Source organism: Malus sylvestris, chromosome 1, assembly GCF_916048215.2.
Source record: "Malus sylvestris chromosome 1, drMalSylv7.2, whole genome shotgun sequence".
Lineage (NCBI taxonomy): Eukaryota > Viridiplantae > Streptophyta > Magnoliopsida > Rosales > Rosaceae > Malus > Malus sylvestris.
Window position 1 is genome coordinate 23,256,196 of NC_062260.1, and position 16,101 is coordinate 23,272,296.

Here is a 16,101-nt window from a genome sequence, read left to right on the forward strand (position 1 = left end):
TTGGTTTGGTACTGAGGTGATTCTGAAAAAATAATAATTTCATATCTGATTTACATAAAAGTTTAGCAAACACTATAATACTGTTTTTTTTTTCAAAGCATTTTTACAAAAAAGTTTAACAAACACTTTGCTGCTTTATTTCACAGCTGCTTATTCTCACAGTACATCAGAAGCAGTTTTTTTTCAAAGCACGACCAGCATGAAGTATAAGCAGACGGATTGAACTCATGGGGTCAAATTTAAGAAAGTCGGCCGATATTTTATATGGATAAATTTCCAACGGTGTCTGATGGGATAAACAAGAGCTGACGAATTGAGTAGATGGTTGTTATCGTGAGTGCATGTAGCCATATTTTATTGGGAGCTAATGATATAAGGACCAAATTGTAATTTACTTATTTTTTAACACTTTTAGTAATTTTTGTTGTTGTTGCTGCTATATTAGACCTTGGGAGGAAAGTCGATTGTGGGCTGGGAGTGGTTTCCCAGCAAGGAAGCATGTTTTGAGGCAGAAAATGGGGGCTTTATTGGCATATCAGGCACCGGATGCTAAGGATTGGCCCCAACTTTATCCACTTCTTCAATATGATTGAATCGGAATCTTTTTAAGAAGGTCTTGAAAATGTTACTGTCAGTTGTTCTCATTTCGTTGTATTAAGATCAAAAGACACACATTAGTCATTGAACTTAAAATACATCTAATTTCTAATAAAATTATCAAAAATACGTGTGAACAACTGAACGTAACATTTCAGAATTTTTGCGAGGTCTTGAGCATTTAATATTCTTAGGTTCTCTCTTAGTGAAACTAAGAAAAATAGGAGATGTATTTAACTGGACAGATGGCACCTGTACGTGTTGTGATCTTAAACGGCGGATTAGATTACCAACGTTAAAGATGGGGATTAGGTGGGAGAATTTTCAAGCCATCACTTTGCCCAAGTCCACGTCCACGTTGTGCGACTTAGAATTATACCCACAAAATAGCACGGTTACAAATCAACTCAAAGGAAAAAAAATTGACCTCCATTCAACTATATGTCATTGTAGCCGATTTTCTATCTCTTTCGGCATAATTGTAAGTTTTCCAACCGAACAATCACATTATTACATGGTGTTATTAATTCAAATATTATGACTTATATTATGAGTGAATAACAAAAGAAAAATTCTTCAAAATCAAACGATAATAATAGTTAAGGTGTCATCGATATATCGTATTGGTAATTATGAAACTCATATGATATAACGTGAATAAACAGATAATATTACATAACGGTTACAATAAAAAACGTCAAATTATTAAGATGAGATCCACAAAATCTCTTCCATCATGACATCAACACTATTATCTGAAGGGTGATGCTAGAGACTATATTTGTAGACCACATGATGTAGCGATTGTTGGTTAAAATTTTTCTTTAAATCATGAAAAATGACAATCATAAACCGCCACATTATTTGGTTTGCAACCTATTTTGCACAACTCAAACTCATACATGTTAAACACCAACATACTTAATCCACCATTTACAAATCCTAGATTAAGAACCTCGTATTAATTAAGATCAAGATTCTTTTTGCGTCCACACTTCGGTGGTTGTTCATGCGTCATTTAATCAACCTACCCCGCCTCAGTTAATCTGAAAAGTATATTAATTAATAATGTATTGAGACTAAGAGGGTTTAAATTCAATTATTTAAAGATTAGTTTAAGAAAATAAAGACCAGCGTGCTTGCCCTGTTCGGAGTTTATGTGGATAGACATTACGTGAGGGGATGGCCATCGTTTGCCTATCTTTTGCAAGTCAAAGGGTCATAAAAAATGCAGGAAATGTTGTTTAGTTTGGGACTGAAGGGACCAGGGGGGGGGCCTAATATTGGCAAAGATTTGAGGCATGAAAGCAGCAGCTAACCCTACTTCGCATTAGCTTATCAGATTATGTTCTTGGTGAGCTCTGCATCTCTTCAGCATGGAATTCTAAATTCTAATGATATTCGAGCAGTGTAAATATCGGTTCAGCCTGTTGATTAGGACAATATACTACTCGATATCGATATCAGAAACTCAAGTAAGGGCTTCGTTAACTTTGCAAACAATTTAAGAACGAACGTGTACGAGAGTATGGTCATATGAGGATAGAAGGACTTCAAAGAATGGGTTATATTTGTTTCAGTTTCTCAAATCGCACTCTCTGGGTCTGAAGCTGTATCACTTTTATTAAATTGATGTGTCATATGTGACCTATTCTACGCTGACAATTTAGATGAAATTGTGCAGCACAAAGCATCGGTTTAGGAAACCAAATCTCCATGCAGACCTTGGTGTTAGCCCATAAAAGAGTCCCGCACTAATCGTATCACCCATGCATATACTGCTAAAAGATCCCTATTAACCATTGATCATTTTGGTTATTTCGTGAAAAAAATTTCATTAAATCAGAATAAAAGAATAAAAATATCCTCAACTTTTTGTCGAATCATTTTAGATTATTGTTATTAAATTAAGGATATTTTTATCATTTTCATCCTTACTTAACAAAATTTTTTCTTGGAATGATCAAAATGATTGATGGTAGACAAACTCAATACCATTTCCATCGATTTCAAATTTCAAGAACCAAAATAAAAAATTATGCCAATCTGAAGGACCATTCTGATTCTGGCTAAAATGGCTAATATCATTTTTGGCTAAAATGGCTTTAAATATGGACTTGGGGCATTATTCTTGCCAATTTACCAAGGGAACTGTTATTAGTACTTCAAAAATCTCATTCTACACCTCTCACAAGTGTATTTTTCTTTCTAATTATAGAAAATTTAGAGTGTAAAATGAGATTTTTGGAGTGCTAATAACAATTCTCTTTTCCAAAAGCAATATAGATGCAAAAAGAATCTGCTACCGGCATTAAATCGCTTTTTTATTTGGAAAAAGTTTGACACAAACTCCCTCAACTTTTATTAACACAAGCCCAAAATTACAAGCAAACCAAATGCCCTACTTACAGCTATACACAGCCAGAAAAGGGCCAAAACCCAAAGAAAAACAGAAAGAGGGCCCAACAACAGTAAAGCCCAAAAAACACACAACTGCCTAGAAACTTCTACTGAAATCTCCTCCACCGACAGAGATCTAGACCAGCCAGCCTAAGCGTCATCCACCATCTAGTATCGCTGCCACAGACACCTCCGCCAACCTCGAACATCAACCAGATCACATCCATTACCAAGATACAGTCAGCACCAAAGAGGGATTAGCCAACTACCAAGAAGAAGCTCAGGAAAATCCACAAACAACACCGTCGAAAACGACAAACAGCAAGAAGATCGTGGTGGTGTTGGAAACACCCGAGTCAAGAACAAAATCCCAACTCTACGCGCGAACTCGAGGGGAAAAATGGCTGAAGATCGAACTGAGGGAGTGATGGGAAGCGGGATACCGACAAGAATAGAAGTGGAGGACAGGCGGAGAGAAAATTGGGAGGAAATATCAAGAGAAGCAAAAAGAAGTAAAGAAGAAAAGAAAAGAGGACACGGCAGAGAGAAGGGGAAAAGAGAGGAAAAAAGAGAGAGACAAGGGACAACCGACTCCAGCCAAAGCTAGAGTTAGCACCAAAAATTGTATGGTATTTATCTTAAGACATGAATCCATTCCTCATGATCAAGCCCATTGCCAATGTGTATAATATCAACAATTTTACAAAACTAAGGCCCAACAAAATTGACACACAGCCGGCCCTGTGCGGCTGAAGCCCAAAGGAGGAGTATATTAAGAGGTAAATCCAAAAGAGCTTCTAGCAACATTGGCATATGCAAGACGCATTACCAAATGATTTTCCGAAAAGCACCAAACAAGATTAACATAAACTAAAAAAAAATTATCTTAAACAAAATATCCAACACATTAATGCCATGAAATTATATCCGATAAAAAAAATACAAAGCAAGATAGTGCCCGCAATACCTAAACAACGCAGGTAAATTTCAATATCCTCTAGTTCAACTCTGAACCATAGCCTACTTAATCATCAAACAAACTGAAACCCATTTCCTCGTCGGATTCCTCTTCCGGCTCAGGCTTCTTTTCTTCCTCCTTGGCAGCTGCTGGAGCACCTCCGGAAGCAGCAGCAGCAACAGGGGCTGCAGCAACGGCAAACTTGCTCGGGTCCTGCATTGTTAACCCACGATTAAATAACTTGCCAATAAGAATTAACTGAAAAGAGCAATGACGAAAGACAGACGGACACAAACAGTTGAAAAATAGCACAGTACCTTGAGGAACTCCTTGACTTTCTCTGCTTGTGGGAAGGAATATTCGGTGGCAATAGAAACTGCCAAAACATTCTTGTAGGCATTGAGGAACATGTGTGGTGCAGCTGCAAGGGTGGGGTATGAGACAGCCAACGCCAATGAAGTGACCATTGAAACACCAGAAGCAAACTTCACCATGAGATCATCCTCAGTCAGATCAAGCACCTCTGGGCTGAAGACGGAACCATTGTCATACACCATCTCAACAACAAGACCGTACGAGAATGGCCTGATTCCAAGCTTTGCAAGGAGGGCAGCCTCAGAAGAGCCAACCTTGTCTCCCTTCTTGATAAGTTCAACAGGGGTAATGATTTCGACAGTTCCCTTGTTAATCTTAGTGGGGATGTTGAGAACCTGAAATGTGAAACATGCAAGTCAGAACTACAAAATCCCCAAAAGAGTGATCAATGTATATCAGGAACGAATGTTATAACACACCTGGAAGAAAGAGGTCTGAGATGGGTCAAGACCAGTGTTGCCAGGAGGAACCACCACATCAATTGGAGCAACCAAACCAACACGAGCAGGGGCTCCAACCTATTCAATTAAAAACAACAAACAGCTAGATATTAGACATATGTAATGAAACATATAGACATACTGGGTTGATTGAAAAACTAAACAAAAATTTATGACGAGGCAAACTTAGCTCAAGCACGAGCAATTTCATATTTTCAAGGCAATTCTCAACATAACCATGTAAAATATTAAAACTCTACATAATCAACTTCTGTTAAATACATACTCAGAGAAATATAATTTTTTGAAAAAAAAAAACAAATGTAGGTCTCATGGCCATGCCCAAATAGTAAAGGCAGTGACACTGCTCCACAAGGCGATGGGATATGACAACACCGTCAACGGAGGTGCTCCCAACCAAAGCTGAGAGGACCATCAACGCCAACAGCAATCTATATGTGACGTTAACTTCCGGAATTTACAGGCATAAGTAACCTACTCCGTTAACTTTTAAGTTAGGGACGGATCAATGTCCCCCGTCACAAAACCACAACAAAACCATCAAAGCTTGTAAGAACAACAAAAAAAACCTAAACATACATTAACAAAATCGACACAGAATTTGTTGATAAAGCATAGAACCGGAAAACACATAAGTGGATAGCATTAAAATACAGTAACTAGCACTTCCTGTTGCATACTTCATAAATAATGCAATATAAACCAGTATTTAATCACATTTGCAAAACAGTAAATGCAGTACAAATTTATCAGCATTATAAATCCTTACAACAATTGAAATGCAAAAAAATTGATAACACAAAGTCGAAACGACCCGAGATCGAATAATGCTTACCTTGTACTTGGCAACCTCTTCGCTCACTTCCTTCAGGTCACCCTTGGTGAAAATCAGACCGACGTTGCCCTAACATTCAAAAACAACACAAATCAGAAAACGAACGTACAAAGAACAGATCAGTATGCAGAAATGGGGCGAAACGTACCACAAGGAGGGGGACGAGGTTGAGGTAGGCACTGTTGCCGGTCTTCTCCGCATGGATCCTGACGGAGCGCTTCATCATTGTGTTCTTCCCCATCAGAACGACGGAGTCGCCACGCAGCCCCTTGCGGATGTTCTGGAGCTGCTTGGAGCCGACGTTGTCGGCGGCGACGATGAGGACCTGGCCATACTCGTCGAGGAGGGAGCAGAGCTTGGAATCGTAGGCGATCTTCTTGTCGGCCTTGGAGGGTTTGGGGGCCATTGCGATTAGTGTTTGAAAGACTAGTGGAAATTGGGGGTTTGGGAGATGAGAGAGTAAGACCAAAACCGAGGGCCAAGACGAAGCGGCGGCTCTGTCAAGGCGGACAGCGACGGTGCCGTCCCTTTAACCTCTCTTTTTACTGAGAGCCTAGGGTTTTGGAGGTACTGGGAAAACCTAGAAAGCTTGGAGGCGGGTGGAAGTGGAAAATGGTTGGCAGTGAGGCTTATATAGTGCTGTGGAGGGAAGGAGAGGAGAGGTGGAAAGGGTTTGGCGGTTATGTAAACCTAGATCGGACGGTTGTTATTTAGTTTTGTTTTTTGGATCCGATGGATCCCGGATGGGCCGGTTTAGGTTTAAGTAAGAAATTGGATGCCATGTAGCCGTTAGCATTCAAATGGGCTGAGCTGAAGGGTTGGTAAAATGTCAAATTTGACATTATGGAGCTAAAGGGCTGGAAAAATGTCAAGCTTAACATTATAACGTTGGAGGGTTGGTAAAATGTCAAATTTGACATTATGAAGCTAAAGGGCTGGAAAAATGTCAAGCTTAACATTATGGTGGTGGAAGGCTGACAAAATGTCAAGCTTGACATTGTGGCGTTGGAATGATGGATTGAAGAGCGGGTTGGCTGGCTGGAAATGGCCAGCCCGTTGGCCTGATTTGGGGGTTTGGGCCTGGTAGAGCCCACAAGCCTTTTGGCCTAGCTCTCGATTGAAGACAGTTTACGTGTCATTCCGAGTTATTGTTGGCCATATTGCCCTTTCACCGAGTCGGTTGGAGATGGCCTTTTCGTTAATGAATTTCTTCAATTAAATATTTGTGTGAAATATAGGAATGAGTGATGACATGGCTGAAGTTCATTGGCCATGGAACGTCAAGGGACCCAACTCCAAGCTCTACCCTTGTAGGAAGCCATCTCTGCTGAGCTCCGGTTCGCAGGTGATCCAACCACCCCAAACCGACCAATACGTATATCTCCCTCTCTCACAACCAATTTTCATCCGAGGCTTGTCGTTCCCAATGGCCTCCACGTACCGTGATCGGACCTCCGAGTTCCGATCACTCTCCCAGACCCTCCAGAAAATCGGAGGAATCGCAGCCGTTCATCAAGCGCAGAATTCCTCATCTCCCTCCAAATCTCCCGGACCCGCCTCTTCTGGATCTGAGTTCAACAAGAAGGCCTCCCGGATCGGGTTGGGGATCCAGGAAACCTCTCAGAAGATCGCACGGCTCGCCCAGTGTATTTACCGTTTCCACCTCTCCTTTTAATTTCCGCTATTAAATACTTATGATTTCATTCCTAGCTGTTTGGTTGCCGAGAAAATGTAGGAAAGTTGCAAAATATAACTATTTAAGTTGGAATTTGATGCATTAGTTTACTTTTAACTGTGAAGAATTCAGCTAAGCATTGTTCAAGAACTTCAAACCGACTAGCTGTAGGAAAGTTTAGATCTTGGTATGAGCTAAGGTTTTAGAGCTTTGAAATACTTTCAGGGATTGATTGCTGATTAAGTGTCAGATATGAATCATATGATCAGATTTTTAATTGAGTTTTCAAACTGATTGTATTGCGTTTGAAGAATAATCTTGCCGAAAATTTTGCTTAGAAAACTCAGGGCCTGGGATTTCTTCTGGAAGGGGTTAGAAGTGCTTCTTGGTCATAGAAGCTCTTTCTGGAGAAGCCCCTGAACGATGCTTATTCAGGAAGCACTTCCCTCGAATATTTAATAAAAATTTCAACAAGTTTCTAATGGAAGCGCTTCTAGCAGAAGCGCTTATGAGTACAAGCATTTCCTCTAGAAGCAATCCCAAATGAGACCTCAGTACTGTAATTGGTGAAATTTCTTTTGCTATTGGGTTTGGAATCACTTCGGAACATTATTGGCTGGGGGAGGTTATCTCGACCTAACAATTGTGCTTGCTGTGTGTTAATCTGCAGTGGCGAAGAGGTCATCTATGTTCGATGACCCGACTATGGAAATCCAGGAATTAACTGCTTTGGTGAAGAATGACATTACAACACTAAATGTGGCTCTCACAGATTTGCAAACCATTCAAAACATGGAAATAGCTGATGGAAGTTATTCCCAGGATAAGGTTGTGCATTCAACAGCCGTTTGTGATGACTTGAAAAGCAAACTTATGGGGGCAACCAAACAGCTTCAAGATGTGTTAACCATTAGAACAGAGGTTAGTGCGTCTTTTTTGTTCTACACAGTCCATATGTCTTATTGTTTCCTTACGGTTCTATGATTTTTGTACCCTCAGAACATCAAGGCTCACGAGAACAGGAGGCAGATATTTTCCACAAATGCATCAAGAGAAAACCCTTTTCGGAATCCTGCAAAAACTGTGACCGCACCTGCTCCCTGGTCAACTCCCTCCAGGGCACCCAGCAATTTGCAAGCATCACCGTGAGTATTTCTTAATAAAAATCAACTAATATTGAAGTCTGCATATGTTCCGATGGTAGGCCTTCCACTGTTCTGGTGCCGGTAATTTATTCATTGTTTCTCATTTCTCTCTCTCTCTCTCTCTCTCTCTCTCTCCAGATTGCCATCGAAGGATGTTCAAGCTGGCAACCAACTAAGGTATGTTGGCTCCGGAAAAAAAAAATGAAATTTCTTATTCATCTCTTCTGGTCATTTCCTTACAAATACCTCTGGAACACTGCTACATACATCATGCTTGCATATGAACTTCATATACTTCCAACCATAAATATGATAAACTCACTTCCTCGCAGTATTCTTTTTTTCATCATTTCTTCATGCCTGAAGTACTTGTAGGAGCCATAGATCTAGCCTCTCCCTTTTTTCTCTGGTCCTCCATAATTACAGGGTAGATGTACGCAAGGAAGAAAATATCGGTAATATCGGAAATATCGGTAGTCCGAAAACACGGAAATATCGGGATAATATCGATATTGATAAAAATTACATGGAAACCACGGAAATTGTAAGAAAAACTTGGAAATTTTTAATGAAACTTTGTAGGATGTTTATTTAGTCAATTATCTATTAGTTTATCACAAAAAATTGGAAGGAAATGCATTGCATGATGGATTTAACTGATTTAAGTTGATTATATAGCGAGCTGGCAAACATTGTGAGTGTAGAAAATATGTAGTAATTAATGAAAGAAATTTAAACACACCATAATCATTTATATATAATTAATTAGTACAATATTTGGAGGTTTTATTTAGGATATTAAAAAAAAGAAAGGGAAGTGAATAAAATGATGAAGAATAATGTGCCGAATTTGACACTTTAAATTTCTTACACATAAGAATAAGACTAAACTTTAATTTGGATGCCGATTATGTTTTTTCAAGTTTATATAAAGTAAAAGAATTGAATTTTGGAAGTCAGGAGTGTGTCAATTGAATTTTGGCCGGCGTTCAAGGTATCAATCTCTTCGTCTCGTCGAGTAGTACAACTTTCCTTTTTGTTTCACTCATGGAATAAAAAATCGATAATATTGGCGAAATATCACCGATATTATCGTTTTTTTGGAGATCCGATATTTTTTTAACTATCCAAATGATTTTCGTCAAAATATCGAGATATTATCGATAATATCGCGATATTTTCGAAATTAGCGATAATATCACGATATTTTCGAAATTATCGATAATATCACCACATAATACTAAAAAATACTTAAATATGTTGAGAAAACTCAACACATACTTCACTTGATCATAGCCCAAAGGGCGAACAAGATATGGCTTACTGAGCAGGGGAATGTGGGTTTTATAGGACAAATTGCGAGGGCAGTGAGCAAGCATGGGCGATGTGGGACTCTCCCAATAGGAGAAAATCAGAATTTCGGCCGAAAATTTACACCCACTTTAAACGGCCATAACTTTGTCAAAACTCAACGAAATCAAGCAAGACAAAAACGAAAGTTGTAGCCCTCGAAGAGACGAAGAGAATGGTACCTCACATGACGTCTGAATCGTCGTGGTGTGGCTGGAAAATGCCTCGAAAGTCACTGAGATCGTCGGAAACTGGGTAAGATTCAAATGAGTATAACTTTTTTAATACTCAACGAAATTGAGTGAAACAAAAAGGAAAGTTGTACTACTCGACGAGACGAAGAGATTGATGCCTTGCACGCCGGCCAACTCGTCGTGGTTTGGCTGGAAATTGCCTCGAAAGCCACTGAGGTCGCCGGAAATTGGGTAAGATTCAAATGAGTATAACTTTTTCAATACGCAACGAAATTGAGTGAAACAAAAAGGAAAGTTGTAGCCCTCGAAGAGACGAAGAGAATGGTACCTCACACGACGTCTGACTCGTTGTGGTTTGGCCGGAAATTGCCTCGAAAGCCACTGAGGTCGCCGGAAACTGGGTAAGATTCAAATGAGTATAACTTTTTCAATACTCAACGAAATTGAGTGAAACAAAAAGGAAAGTTGTACTACTCGACGAGACGAAGAGATTGATACCTTGCACGCCGGCCAAAATTCAATTGACACACTCCTGGCTTCCAAAATTCAATTCTTTTACTTTATATAAACTTGAAAAAACATAATCGGCATCCAAATTAAAGTTTAGTCTTATTCTTATGTGTAAGAAATTTAAAGTGTCAAATTCGGTACATTATTCTTCATCATTTTATTCACTTCCCTTTCTTTTTTTTAATATTCTAAATAAAACCTCCAAATATTGTACTAATTAATTATATATAAATGATTATGGTGTGTTTAAATTTCTTTCATTAATTACTACATATTTTCTACACTCACAATGTTTGCCAGCTCGCTATATAATCAACTTAAATCAGTTAAATCCATCATGCAATGCATTTCCTTCCAATTTTTTGTGATAAACTAATAGATAATTGACTAAATAAACATCCTACAAAGTTTCATTAAAAATTTCCAAGTTTTTCTTACAATTTCCGTGGTTTCCATGTAATTTCTATCGATATCGATATTATCCCGATATTTCCATCGATATTTCCGTGTTTTCGGACTACCGATATTTCCGATATTACCGATATTTTCTTCCTTGGTTTCACTCAATTTCGTTGAGTATTGAAAAAGTTATACTCATTTGAATCTTACCCAGTTTCCGACGACCTCAGTGGCTTTCGAGGCAATTTCCGGCCAAACCACAACGAGTCAGACGTCGTGTGAGGTACCATTCTCTTCGTCTCTTCGAGGGCTACAACTTTCCTTTTTGTTTCACTCAATTTCGTTGCGTATTGAAAAAGTTATACTCATTTGAATCTTACCCAATTTCCGGCGACCTCAGTGGCTTTCGAGGCAATTTCCGGCCAAACCACGGCGAGTTGGCCGGCGTGCAAGGCATCAATCTCTTCGTCTCGTCGAGTAGTACAACTTTCATTTTTGTTTCACTCAATTTCGTTGAGTATTAAAAAAGTTATACTCATTTGAATCTTACCCAGTTTCCGGCGATCTCAGTGACTTTCGAGGCATTTTCCGGCCACACCACGACGATTCAGACGTCGTGTGAGGTACCATTCTCTTCGTCTCTTCGAGGGCTACAACTTTCGTTTTTGTCTTGCTTGATTTCGTTAAGTTTTGACAAAGTTATGGCCGTTTAAAGTGGGTGTAAATTTTCGGCCGAAATTCTGATTTTCTCCTATTGGGAGAGTCCCACATCGCCCATGCTTGCTCACTGCCCTCGCAATTTGTCCTATAAAACCCACATTCCCCTGCTCAGTAAGCCATATCTTGTTCGCCCTTTGGGCTATGATCAAGTGAAGTATGTGTTGAGTTTTCTCAACATATTTAAGTATTTTTTAGTATTATGTGACGATATTATCGATAATTTCGAAAATATCGCGATAATATCTCGATATTTTGACGAAAATCATTTGGATAGTTAAAAAATAATCGGATCTCCAAAAAAACGATAATATCGGCGATATTTCGCCGATATTATCGATTTTTTCTTCCATGGATGTACGTATGGCTGCCAAATCTGCTACTAAAGACTATCACCTATAGTTTCAGCTATCTTCTTTCTTTTTAAAAGTGCAACGTTTTCTCCTTTACTTCCGGATAGCATCTAAGAAGGCAGCATCTGGCCTTTGTCTACTTGGATGATTGCTCAATTAACAAAAATCCATAAATTACGTGTAGAGCAGCCACTAGGATAGGACTCGTAGTAGTTGTGTCGTGCAAGTAAATTTTCTCTGTTCTGAATTTCTGATATTGAAGATTTTGTTAAGTTCCGAAAGGACGGTGTTAAATTGATTTGGTTTATGAAGATCTGTTTATAGATACATGTTGATGGAAATTAACTGCTTATTTTAAACGTTGCCAAGTCAGACGAAGGTTAGCTGCAGATAATCCTCCATCACAGCAGATGGAAATGTCCATGTTACAGCAGGTAGTTCCACAGCAACAAGATTATACACAAGGCCGGGCTGTTGCCCTTCACAATGTAGAATCTACGATTACCGAACTGAGTGGGATCTTTACACATTTGGCTACCATGGTTGCACATCAAGGGGAACTCGCTATCAGGTTTTCTCTTTTTGCTTGCGGAACCATCAAATAGTGTTGTGTTTGAAGCTGTCACTAATGCTAGATGCACTTTTCATTGGCTTGTTCATGGCATGTTGTCCTGAATCTGTCTTGTTGGTGTGAGCAGGATTGACGACAACATGGAAGAATCATTGTCAAATGTTGAGGGTGCACACAGCGCTTTACTAAGGAATCTCACCCGAATATCATCAAACAGGTGGCTTATGATCAAGATCTTTGCCATTTTGATATTTTTCCTGATGGTCTTCATCTTCTTTGTGGCCTAAGTACCGAAAACTGAAAACTCGGCAATAGAATCCTTCATGATGGGTGATTAGGGTTATTCAACTCCGCGTGTGGTTATTTTTTTACGAAGTTGGAGTATTGAAAGTGATATAGGGTTCTTTGTTCTGTATACTTGGTGGGCATCCGGTATGCCCATTTTTCGATTCTCGAGTGTTGCTTGTACAAGAATACCATTCGTTGTAGCATATACGGTTAGATCATTGAGCAATATGTTACGTATCTCTGTATCAACTGAAACAGCTTGCCATGCTTGTTTGAAAATGAGAAATAAAAAATTTCTCTAATTACTTTTCATTTTTGTTGCCCTTTCAAATGAAATCGATAATCTATCTTGTAACTGTTTGTATGTCTCTCGCACCCGGTCGAAAATAGTTGACAATCTCTTTGAAGGCCCACCAACCTAACTCCGCATGTGACTATAAACCTTCAAATTTACGTATCTGAGTTAAAGCGATAAGATTGATTGTACCAATCATTTATACCAAAACATTGGAAATTTGGAGTTGGAAGTGGAACTTTAACTCCTCCCCCACCTACCTTTTATACTTCAATCAAATGGGTTCATACTGCTACTCGGTAGTCGGTACACTGCTAAGTTAGGGCAGGACCTTCAATAATGTTCCAAGCTTTAGTCCAAGTCATGTCCCACATATTGCAAAAATGACAATAAAGCACTTCTAATTATGTTTGTTAGAAAAATCTAAAGTGTTTCTAGCTTATAGAAGCGTTTTTGGAGCAATACCTCCCATACTGGAAAAACACTTGAGTAGCGCTTATGGGCATAAGTGCTTCTTGCACGAGCCCTAGGTTCAGTTTACGACCTACTTGATTGTTAAAATTGGGAGTTTTGGGCTTGTAACCTTGTGCCCCGCACACATGTTCTGCTACGTTGTGATTGTGTGGTCCTACGCGGCAGGCTCTAATCAATATTTTTAGTTACAAATATCTTAACTACGGTTAATGCATAAGGCAACACACACACAGTAAGATAACGGTGTGCCATCCATCTCATTGAGAGTGTCGGCCTGTGAGTGTGATGCCATATGCAACGCAGATGCCAGACAACTGTCCCCAAAACTTTGATTGCGGTTTTGCTGAAGTGGGAAGAGTAACGGAAGTTAGAGCAAGCAAATGAGAGTTCAGAAATCGGGAAAGGGACACAAATAAGTGAGTTCACTTTGCAGCACATTTTCTGTGAGCGTTAATGGATGCAAAAACGTTGGGAGCCATTTGTGGCAGACAAAAATCCAAAATTCAAGTCTCCAAGTCCATGATATATTTCATATAAGATTGGGCAGGTGGTGGAAGGTGCCCTTTGAAAAGACTTGTGCAAACTAACACATGGTCCGTGGAATTTGACACTGCTAGAGCAGTAGGCTGATGGTTCTCCAATATCAAATATTCTCATATAGCCATATATATCTTCAGTTATACAGCAGAATCTTCACTCCGATACGGTCAACAGTAATTAGATATTACCTCCTTGTCAGCGGACACAGAGATAAACTCCGTCATATATGCATGATGTTGTAGTGTAAAGTGTGGAGCAAGAAAGAAATTGCAAAGTTGAAAAGGATGGATTTGGTTGTTGTGGACAATGGGACATGTAGGAGATGATGGTCTTATTGAGAGGCTTCTCTCCTAAGGTCCTTTTTTGTATGAGTCAGGCAGATTAATCTTGCAGTAAATTAAGCTATCAATTTAAATAATTCTTGTTACACGGAAATAAAATACTAATAGATAAAACAAAACAAAAAACAAAAAAAAATAAGTAGAGAGAAGAAGGTTTCACGTCATATCGAATATATTCTATCTGCAAAACCTAGTCTCCTCATCGAATATCTAAGCCCAGCAAATCCAATTGCATTTGCCTAGTAACTTTACACATCCAATTTCATCCTTTTTTTTATATATCAATAATATTCACACCCACCTAGTTACCAAGCACCAAAAAAATTGAGATTGTGTGGTTGGGAAAGGAAAGGGATATGGAGAAGAGAGACGGTAGGGGAAGAAGACATAAGGTTTTACACGAGTTTTTTGTTTTTAATAAATTTAATCACTTTGCATGATTATTATGATTCGGTGTAATATGAATTATTTAAGTTGATAGCTTAATCTACTATAAAATTAATTTGAGGGCTCATATAAAAAATAACTTCACATGTATGAGGACCTTAAAAAAGCAGTTATGTGGTCTTATTTAGTATGATTTTGAGTTGAACCATTTTGATGTTTTTGCCTACTTTGATTTCCACTCTATACCTAATTTGATGTAATCTTTGATCTTTCCATGATTTTGTTGCATAACTAAGAGATAAAAGGTTTGGTTTGGTTTCGAATACAACTCCTTAATTCTGTTTACTTTGCATGTTTTGTTCTTATAAACAGAGAGATAGAATTTCGAACTTGAAATTTCTTACTTAGAGAAAATAGTAGTAATGATATTCCAATTTTAATTTAATTAGAGCAATAGTTAAAGTTGATTCGAACTTGAGGGATCATTGCTACAATTTGATTAAAGTTGAGGGAGCATTGCACAAATTGGACTAAAGTCGAGGGGCCATTACTCCAATGGGTTAAAATCGAGAGACGATTATTACAATTTTCGCATTTGGTTTTTCATATTTGCCCATTTGATTCAGCCTCAAGTACGTGGCACATGATTCGTTTTGACAGAAATTCTAAGGAAGTTGACGAAAAGGACCATACATACACGTTTTAATGAATTAAATGATCAATAGTCACAAATTTTTAATTGAGGAACCATTACGCTACAATTTCCTTTTACTCACGTAAATATGATCCAAAATTTACGCAGAGCATAAGATTAACGTACGTAAGTGCATGAAACTTACAAGGGACTCGTTAATACAATTACTAATGCTACTTATCACTAATTAATGCTTATATTTGGCCTAATAATAATTATCATTCATGCAAATAAAGTTGAAAAAATTAGTGGACCAAACGCCCAAATCATATTACATCCAAACCAGTCATTACTAAATTTTCATGCTGATTCAGAGTCAATGATTAGCCATAAGCCGCATAAACTTGAAGAAGATGCTTGTATAATTAATTAAACATTCAGCAGCATTAAACACAACAGAATGACCCAATGGTTGATAATAAATTTCGTGTCCGTATTTTATATGGTATGTTTTGGGTTCGATTCATTGTGTTATGTGAATCACATGATAGTCGTCAGGAAGAGATTAAAATATCTTTGTAAGTCTTTCAAACCTCTAAAAA

At 38.5% G+C, this 16,101-nt stretch overlaps 2 protein-coding genes and 1 long non-coding RNA gene across 3 annotated transcripts; 1 reads left to right on the top strand and 2 right to left on the bottom strand.

Annotated features, from left to right (window-relative positions):
- Nucleotides 1-3,833: 3,833 nt before the first annotated feature.
- On the bottom strand, nucleotides 3,834-6,247 carry LOC126592124 (60S acidic ribosomal protein P0). The gene is made up of 5 exons (XM_050257901.1): nucleotides 5,775-6,247; nucleotides 5,627-5,695; nucleotides 4,750-4,848; nucleotides 4,273-4,665; nucleotides 3,834-4,168 (listed from the first exon to the last, which is right to left on the bottom strand). Exons 1-5 carry the CDS (start codon nucleotides 6,030-6,032, stop codon nucleotides 4,022-4,024), a joined length of 966 nt encoding a protein of 321 aa, XP_050113858.1. The 5' UTR covers nucleotides 6,033-6,247; the 3' UTR covers nucleotides 3,834-4,021.
- A 717-nt stretch (nucleotides 6,248-6,964) lies between these two features.
- LOC126592040 (syntaxin-31) lies at nucleotides 6,965-13,140 on the top strand. The gene is made up of 6 exons (XM_050257827.1): nucleotides 6,965-7,272; nucleotides 7,972-8,222; nucleotides 8,301-8,446; nucleotides 8,585-8,623; nucleotides 12,343-12,540; nucleotides 12,668-13,140. Exons 1-6 carry the CDS (start codon nucleotides 7,053-7,055, stop codon nucleotides 12,825-12,827), a joined length of 1,014 nt encoding a protein of 337 aa, XP_050113784.1. The 5' UTR covers nucleotides 6,965-7,052; the 3' UTR covers nucleotides 12,828-13,140.
- On the bottom strand, nucleotides 9,514-10,632 carry LOC126592387 (uncharacterized). The gene is made up of 2 exons (XR_007612613.1): nucleotides 10,319-10,632; nucleotides 9,514-9,978 (listed from the first exon to the last, which is right to left on the bottom strand). It is a non-coding gene; the product is annotated as an uncharacterized LOC126592387 (long non-coding RNA).
- Nucleotides 13,141-16,101: the final 2,961 nt, after the last annotated feature.

What these genes read in the sequence shown, in the direction of transcription:
- LOC126592124 (XM_050257901.1), bottom strand. Translation starts at nt 6,032, where the DNA reads ATGGCCCCCAAACCCTCCAAGGCCGACAAGAAGATCGCCTACGATTCC. An exon ending in ACCTCGTCCCCCTCCTTGTG is followed by an intron (nt 5,696 to 5,774) that starts GTACGTTTCGCC and finishes TTTGAATGTTAG; the next exon opens with GGCAACGTCGGTCTGATTTT. An exon ending in AAGTCAAGGAGTTCCTCAAG is followed by an intron (nt 4,169 to 4,272) that starts GTACTGTGCTAT and finishes TTAACAATGCAG; the next exon opens with GACCCGAGCAAGTTTGCCGT.
- LOC126592040 (XM_050257827.1), top strand. Translation starts at nt 7,053, where the DNA reads ATGGCCTCCACGTACCGTGATCGGACCTCCGAGTTCCGATCACTCTCC. An exon ending in GATCGCACGGCTCGCCCAGT is followed by an intron (nt 7,273 to 7,971) that starts GTATTTACCGTT and finishes GTTAATCTGCAG; the next exon opens with TGGCGAAGAGGTCATCTATG. An exon ending in CAAGGGGAACTCGCTATCAG is followed by an intron (nt 12,541 to 12,667) that starts GTTTTCTCTTTT and finishes TGGTGTGAGCAG; the next exon opens with GATTGACGACAACATGGAAG.